This window comes from Squalius cephalus, assembly GCF_949319135.1.
Source record: "Squalius cephalus genome assembly, chromosome: 21".
NCBI classification, from domain to species: domain Eukaryota; kingdom Metazoa; phylum Chordata; class Actinopteri; order Cypriniformes; family Leuciscidae; genus Squalius; species Squalius cephalus.
In genome coordinates, this window is record NC_137142.1 from 9498056 (window position 1) to 9507140 (window position 9085).

A 9085-nucleotide genomic window follows, 5' to 3' on the forward strand; every position below is an offset into this window, starting at 1 on the left:
TGTATGCAGAAGTTATAACACACTTCCTGTGTCCCATTATTCGCCATAAATTTGTTTCCTCGCCACGGCCAAACCGTTCGAGATATCAAAAATCCGTTCGCAAGAATTCATCCTCAATGTCTCGACTTTATTCACACCGAGTTTGGTGGCGATCGGATAAAATCCCTAGGAGGAGTATTTCACATTCCATTGTATGCGTTTTCCAAACAACGTATAATAACTGACTTCCTGTTGGGCTTTTGTAAAACTTAGAGCACGAAAGTTGTTCGGCCCGATGAGATCTATATGTGTACTGAGTTTCATATTATTACATGCAAGCGTGTTTGATTTATGGACCAAGTTTTCGGACCCCATTCCAGGGGGCGCTGTCGAGCCCCCCTGCCACGCCCCGGTACCAACTTCAGCCCGGCCCTGATGGCCGCAGGTTCAGACGTGTGTGCAAAATTTCAAGAGTTTTTGAGCATGTTAAGGGCCCCAAACATGGCAAAAAGGCAAAAAAAGAAAAATGAAAAAAAAAAAATCCTTCCGGAAACAATAGGGCCTTCGCCCTTTCAGGGCTTGGGCCCTAATAACATGTAAATTGGCATGCAACATTATAGGCTTAACATCTGTATTTTTACGTAAGACAATTCTCCTTATATAAAACCTTATTTAAAGACAACTCACAGGGAAAATACACACACATATACACACATTAATAAAATTCATTTTAACAGTTAGCAGTTAGTTATTATACAACATTAGCCACCTCATATAAAATTTCATATAAATAACAGATCTGTACTTGCATCACTTAGATCTTCACTCAACCGGTTCAAAATAGTTTCTAATAGAATAAGACAAAATTCATGTAGTCTATTTCCTGTCATCATCGGTTGTGTCCGTCATTGGTTGCGGTCATGAGTCACTGGTTTGCGTTAAGAAAAACAATAGTGTCTACATGAAGTTATGGTTATTGCACGGTCGATTAATCGATGGCTTCTGACAGTTCCTACTAGTGGTTGAAGTAGCCGACTACATGACTGGAGCACCCCCTAGAGCAGAGGTCTTCAATCCTGCTCCTGTAGAGCTCCACTGTCCTGCAGAGTTTAGTTCCAACCTTCTTCAGCACACATGCCTTTGTATTTTAAAGTGATCGTGAAGAGCTTGATTTGTGTTTGATTTGGGTTGGAACTAAACACAGTGGTCCTCCAGGAGCAGGATTGACTGAAAAAAATAAAAGTACAGGACTGCCCTAGAGCAGAAGGGTGCAAAATGGCCACAAAGGTGTCCACTGTAGATCCTTCCACTGTAGATCTCAACAGGTTGAGATCACACTTGTTCATCTGTAACAAAAACATATTGAAGTTACATTTTTGTGATCCTATATTCCTTCAGTTCAGAACTATTTACCTTAACTCCTGTTAACAGGGTCAACTATCAAGTGTCCAGTGGTTCATCACTTTAAAATCCCCCCTTGACATTATTTCAGCAGATTCCTCTGTTTTTTGTTTTTTTTTAAGCTGGAAGGCACACTTGGTTGGCAACACTGACTGAATTAAATTATACACATCTTTACATAAATCACATTTCTTATCAATATACTTTGAGTGACACAGAGAGGAAAACTAATGACGCAGTTTACTAAGACTGCGATGATTAAAATGACGTCTTAAAGACGGACAGATAAAGATAGGCGCAAACAGAATACTATACAGTGACATCAACATTAGTTTTAATAATCAAGTTTAGTATCACACCGGACGCTATTGTGGTAGTGAAACTGTGATGAGTCATGCATCTAGCAGTTAGACCGTAACGATAACAGATACACTTTTAAGCAAAATAATGATATTGATTCAATCATTTAACATTTATAAGTTAATTTATTGTCAGTAACACACACAATATTGCACAAATGATAGCGATCACAAAGAAGCAAGGTCTTCACTCTCTGTCCAAAATGCGTACAATCTGGGCCAATATGAACTAACATAGGCCTACAGTAGTAAGGTGTATATATACCACACCCCATCAGTTATATTCAGTTCTATACTTCCACCTGTTGGCACAGTTGTGTAACTTGGAGAACAACTTTTGTTATGTCAAGATCTGAGGCAGGGAGCTGACCCTTGCGCTGTTGAGAGTGAGAGTGAGAGTGTGAAGACAAGACGTGCCCATTTGTTAAAGGTGGGGTGGGGGGGGGTTATCCGCTGCAACAGCAGTGAACTGCTTTATAGCACACACACTCATAGGGGACAATAACAGCACTAGCAACAAACACACTGCCTGGAACTGAACAGGCGCTTGGAGGTGAGGGCCCTGGCGCTTTGGGAAGGGGTTGCGCTTAACGCACTGGTTGATGCAGGAAATGATGCGATGACGTTTGAGCCGTAGTGAAGCATTCGTTGAAGCTGTCTACTACAGAGCCAAAAAGGCCTGTCAGAAAACCGGGAAATCAAGGAGAGCTGTTTTGTCCACTCATTTGATCTCCAATAAGTTCAGCCAGAGGTGGTGATCAAGGACCACTTGGCTGCTCTTTGCACAGCCATCATCTTGGTGGCGCGCAGGGTGAGGTTGGTCATGCAGCACAGGACTCTAAAGATGGATGTATCTGGGCCTGACTTGTCCATAGACCAGAGAAGCTTGGCCTGAAAAACTTACAGGACTGCCATCCCATGGAGGGTGGATCCTTCTTGGCCGCCAGGGCCAATGTGACCCTGCAGGGCTTAGAGGCATGGGCAGCATGTGTCTTTAAGCCGAGGGCCATATTTTCGTTGGCAAAATAGAGCAAAAAACGTTGACTATTATTGACTGTTAATATTGACTATTATGTCTAAAATCAAAAAAATTACTGTTTTATTGAATTTTTTATTTGTTGTATACAGTCAATATCAATATGCAATAAGAAAAAAACAGCTCTCTTGTTTGTGTGATATCTTGTTTAAAAAGGAACTCATTAAAAGGACATTTTTGCTCCCATAATAAATTTGAGGCATTTTTATTGATTTTTGGTTTTGCCCCACACTCTTTTTAATTTCTGACTAATAGACTACTGAAACATAACATAGCATAAACAAGAATATACTCTGTTTATTTTGATGGAAATTTGTCATATAATTGAAATGTGTAAATCTTAAAAACAGACACATTTTGTGTAAATCTCAAATTGCAGAATAAATGCTTAAATTTCCAGACTGAGAGAGCTTTCCTGTACTGTAGACTGCGTTTAAGCCCCGTTCATTCTACATCAATCCCAATAGACTTTTCAAGCACCGTGTGATTAGTTCACATCAGTATTTTGTGCTGCTTCATAAATGTATGTATTACAAAAGATCATGTTGACAAATAGGTTTATGGTGCGTTATTGTTTTGCAACATGTAGTTTGCTGAGTTCAGTGTGAGCTGTGTGGGAAAAATCACCCTCGCCTGCAGAGTTTAGGACAAGTCAAGTTAACAAGACTTTGTGTCGATCTATCATTAACAGCCTGTAATGAGAATAAACGGCAATATATTTATCAATATTTTGCTTGCTAGCATAACCGTGAAAAGAAGAAATCGTGATTCCGTTCATATAAGATTAATTATGAAGCACTGGTCTCCCGTAGTCCACTTGTTCATTCTGTGACACAGAAAACAGTTTAATAAACGGCAGAAAAGGAGCAAAGCACTACCATCAAAAACAAACTCCGTCAAGGAGTTTCTTCAGATTCACTATAGACTAGAATGTAAAATGTGTGTCGACACTGTCGTAGATTTTTCCCTAAACATAACTATCTGGGTCGTCTCCAATTGACGTTCCCTTCCTACTCTAAGTCTGCCTGGGTTGTCTCCAATCGACGTTCCCTGGGTTGTCTCCAATCAACGTTCCCTATATAGTCTACCTGGGTCGTCTCCAATATATAGTCTACCTAACAAGCTTTCCTCCTGCGCAGGAATAATCGACAAACAGACTTCTGCATATGTCCTCTAAATGCTTTAATCATGGCCGGAGGATCTCTCGAGCAGTTCTCAGAGAATCTCCGCCAAGAAGAAGCAAGGCCGGAGGATCTCAGACAAATTCCATTGAGAATCCCACCAGCTAAAAGAATACAACCGTTTTTATAGAACAAGGAGGTATGGCAAAAATGTCATGCTGCATTACATAATTTCCCCACAATTTGATTGGTTTTCATAGACAAACCCTTCTGTTACCAGGTAGAACTAAACTCTATTTTTGGTTTCAAGTTTAGACATCTGTCTAGTTTCATTTCCCATATTTGTTATTTTTACACTCACACAACCAAAGTAAAAGGGGTATGGCAACACAACATACAACATTCAAAAACACAGGACAGAACGTTTTAGTACATTGTGTTTCAAAGTGTTAGCATGTTAGGCCTAATAAGGGAAGTAAGGTTAGATGTTAGAAACATGGTTAGTTTAATATACAGTTTACTATTTTATCTATTAAAAATCCACCACAACACGATGGAGGAGCGATAGGAACTTAGAGCGTGGTCGGGGTGCGTGCGAGAAATGGAAACCCCAGAGTAAATCTGGAGCAGCAGAGACATTACAGAATGCATTTAGTGTGGATTAAAATCCACTCCGCCATTATACTGTACTCTGCCTGCTGGAGGTGCACCTCACCCCATGAGCCCCATAGCCCTGTGCATGTCCCTGTCCAGGAATTTTAATAGTCTGTTGCTGACATCAGGGCACACGGTGACACTTTCCAGCTTTTTGCAGACCCCTTTTTAGCTGATGTGCAGTGTGTCCCGTGTGTTGCAAATGGAACTTATTGACTTGCAGTCAGCTAAATTCACAGGGAAAAGCAAACATGACTGGACAATTTTTACAAGAATTACTTCTATCCTTCCCAGAGCTGTCTATCCTTCCCCAGTCAGGTAAAATGCCTTTTTGGTAGTACATGTCTGTGAATTTTTTTTTCAACTTTGAGCTTTAATAAATGCAAATACATATCTTGGTTTGGTGGTGCCTATTTAGAAGCTGTACTATGGGTTTAGAAATAGAATGAAGTACAAATATATTAAGGGATTGCATTTGTTAGTTCAATGCAAGTTTTCAATTAGTTTTATAAAAGAAAAAAATTGCACTAACCTTAAGATAATCTAATGCATATAAAATGTATACAGCAACATTTTTTCTTTTTTTTCTTTTTTTTTTTAAGTATGGCCAAAGTATGTTAGTAATGGCATTTAAAAAGTAAATTATCAGAAATATTGCACTTTCTTGTACTTGAATGTTGAAATGGCCCTCCTGTGAGTAAATGTCTGTTGTAAATGTCAGTCAAGTGCTGCAATTTTAGTTTGAGACCCCTGGTGTTTGGGCTCATGTTACCCAAAATATTTGGAAAAAGAACATGGGTTGGAATAATATTTTCTCTGTTTTTCCAGATATGCCGACTGCAGCAGCATCTCTCTGCTGGGGAACATCAGCAGGACCTGTTCCAGAAGCAACTGCCCATGTTTGTGTCCCCACATTCCCAGCCCCCCTGCAGCAGCCTAACAGAACTCATCCAGCTGTGTGGAGGAACTGTGTGCCGGAGTGTGCGGCAGGCCGGGATCTGTATTGGAGAGTATAATGGCAAGAAACCAGAGGGGAGCCACAGTCTTTCTGAACAGTGGATTTTAGGTAGGATGACCTATTAATGATAACGATGAGCAACGAGTGATGTATCATCACCATAACGCACCCTAAACAAAATCCATGTGTGCCACAGGACATTAAGGGAGGGTGGGATTTCTTTTTTCCCCCTCTTTTATGCTTTCAAAGCTAGATTGCTATTGCTAGCCTCTACAAAACTGCACACCATTATTAACCCTCAACTAGTGCTGCTCGATTATGGAAAAAATCATAATCACATTTATTTTGGTCAGTATTGAAATCACGATTATGTAACACGATTATTTCACATGACTTTGGGAACGTGTTGCATTTATTAAAAAGACCTTTCAACAATTCTTTAAAAAATTAAATTTGAACATTTATTGTACTTTTTGAACTATAAAAATAAATAATATAACAGATAATACTTCAACAAGTATTTGAATTTTCCCGCAGTTATAAGTGTGCACTTATAATGCGGGAAATTCCCCCACAAACATTGATTCACTTTAGCAAGTAGATTGTATGAGTAGCCTAAATTAATCCACACAGGTTATAAAATCAAATCTATCATTTTAAAACTCTCGCAAAGACACAATTTCACAAACCACGTGAGTGTTCAGCGGTGCTGCATCTTCTCTCTCTCTGTCTCTCAAAATGGGTTGGACAAAGCAAGCGTCGAAACTACACTCTCGCGTTTAGGAGTCGGGACATGACGGAATTGTCACTTGCACAATCAGGCCAGTATTGCATCGTAACTAAAGTTGATAATTTTCACTTCTTTAAGTCTTATCAGTTTAAACATTCAAGCTGAGAGAGTTTACGGCTTCGGGAGGGGCGGAAGTGCGCGTGCGACTGTCATTCAGAACACAAGACAAAATAAGAGAGTTCTTGCAAAACAGAACATGGCAAAATAATCGTTTTTACTCGATTGTACTATTTTGATGATCGTTGGGAGCCGAAATCTAAATTCAATTAATTGCACAGCCCTACCCTCAACATTAATAATCATTGTTACAATATTAAGAGCTTGTAATTATCTTAAGTAGCTTTTAAAGGGCAGTACTAAATAAAATAAAAAAAAGATCTTTAAACAATAAAATTTACACATACTGTTCAAAAGTGTATTTATATGCATTGAGTTGCCGCCTTGAGCATCAGTAAATGGTTTCACCTTTTGTTATATTTATGCACATTTTGAATTTTCTGAAAAACTTACTTTTCGAACTCCATTTTCCATATGTTCGATGTTCATGAAAATTGAACCAGATCGTCTTCAGACCATGCCGGCACAAAAATTTAAGTTGATTAGTCAAACCATTTTCGAATAACTCCCAAACAAAAGAGCATACCAAAGTGGATTTGAGGCTATATCTTTAAACATAGATATAAAAAACTATTTTGCCAAAGTCGGCCGAACTTCCAATCCGCCATTTTTCTTTTCTTTAAAAACTTTTTTTTAACTCCTTTTGGAACGTTTATCTGATTTTCACCAAATTTGAGTCAGATCATCTTCAGACCATGTCAGTGTTTATCTCTTTTTTTATAAAGCAGTAGTGTGTAGTTTGGTGAGGTATAGATGTTCTAAACTGATTAAACAAGAAAAAACGCATCGTTATCTGCAGATACTCAAGATAATGGGATCAGACATGAAAAAGTGATATCAATCAAGCTTATATATTTTATATAACTAATGTTTTTATGCTTTTCAGACAGTGTCACCCATCTCATACTACTCCCATATAAAAATTATGTCTTGGAATGAAGATCCCTGGAATTTGATACTCCTGAAGTTGTAGAAATTGGCTGTGACTTTATTATTATTTGTAATCTGTGTAGCTACTATTATTAAACATTTATATTGTATTATGTGTTTTTGGCGACTTAAGTAGTGCAGTGTTACTGTCTTATTATTTAGATTTCTTATGTTACTGTGTGTTTATTTGTAACAAGCAATTTAATAAAACTGTGACTGTAAAAGCTGAAAACATACTTGCAATAAATGTAAAGGTGGTTGAGAGTAAAGAGTACATGTTCGCCTGAATGTACCATGGTTGTACAAGGCACTGTTGAAAATAAAATTGACAAGCTTGACTGTGTCTTGTCTGATAATGTAAAAGTTGACTGTCAAACACTTGTCTGACTTGTCAGTAAGGATGTTACAATTCTCTTTTTTTGCCCGCCTGGCCATGTAAAGAATGTTTGTTTAGATGGCGTATAGCAGTGTTATTCAAATGGCAGTCCATCCACACCGAGGAACATGCTGCTTGCAGCTATTATTGTGTACTATTATTCAATAATTGATTATCTTTACAATGGAACTGAATCAACACTGAACTGACTTCAGCTGAATATCAGCCAAAATGCAAAATTTTCCTGTTATCACTGTAAAGCTGCTTTGAAATTATTGTATAAAGCGCTATATAAATAACGGTGATTTAAATTGTGCACATCGCCACCCAATTAGTAGTTGTGCAATCTTTTCGTTTAATATTTAATCACTGTGAATAAGAATTATATTGTTTTGTTTTTTTGTTACTAATGAAAAGAAATACCGATTAAACAAACAGTATGTGATTTTTACATTTACATTTATTTATTTAGCAGATGCTTTTATCCAAAGCGACTTACAAATGAGAACAATAGAAGCAGTTAAACTAACAATAGGACAACAATATGCAAGTGCTATGACCCTTCCCAGTTTAATCTAACACAGTACCTGTATTTTTTATTTATTTTTATTATTTTTATTATTTTATTATTTTATTTTATTTATTTTTAAAGATAAGATATAGAATAGAAGATAAAGTGTTAGTATTAATGGATCAGGTGTTGCCGAAAAAGATGCGTCTTCAGCCATTTCTTGAAAATGGCTAAGGACTCAGCCGCTCTGGTTGAGTTGGGCAGATCATTCCACCAGCAGGGAACAGTCAAGGTAAAGGTCAGAGAAAGAGATTTAGTGCCTCTTTGAGATGGCACCACAAGACGGCGTTCACTTGCAGAGTGCAAGTTTCTGGATGGCACGTAAGTCTGAAGTAATGAGTTTAGGTAAAAGGGAGCAGAACCAGTGGTTGTTCTGTTGGCAAAAGTCAGTGACTTGAATTTGATGCGAGCAGCAACAGGCAACCAGTACAATTTTGTGAGGAGAGGAGTGACGGAGAGGTTTTATAGTGCAAGCTTGAAGACCTGCCAGGAGAGCATTACAATAGTCCAGTCTGGATAGAACAAGTGCTTGGACAAGGAGTTGTGTAGCATGCTCTGATAGGAAGGGCCTGATCCTCCTGATGTTGTATTAGGCAAATGTGCAGGACTGGGCAGTTCCAGCAATGTGGTCTGTAAAGTTCAATTGATCATCAATCACAACTCCAAGGTTCCTGGCTGACCTTGGAGTTATGGATGATGAACCTAGCTGAATGGAGAAGTTGTGGTGTAGTGTTGGGTTGGCCGGGACCGCAAGAAACTCTGTCTTCGCAAGGTTTAGTTGAAGGTGGTGGTC

At 38.4% G+C, this 9085-nt stretch overlaps 1 protein-coding gene across 2 annotated transcripts in view; it reads left to right on the plus strand.

Annotated features, from left to right (window-relative positions):
• Positions 1 to 7703, plus strand: part of mcph1 (microcephalin 1) — a 123488-nt gene extending 115785 nt beyond the window's left edge. For both annotated transcript variants that reach the window (XM_079854876.1, XM_079854875.1), the window contains exons 14-15: positions 5379 to 5616; positions 7302 to 7703. In XM_079854876.1, coding sequence (XP_079711002.1) covers positions 5379 to 5616; positions 7302 to 7354 — 291 coding nt within the window. In that variant the 3' untranslated portion in view covers positions 7355 to 7703. The remainder of the gene's footprint in view (positions 1 to 5378; positions 5617 to 7301) is intronic.
• The last annotated feature ends 1382 nt before the right edge of the window (positions 7704 to 9085 follow it).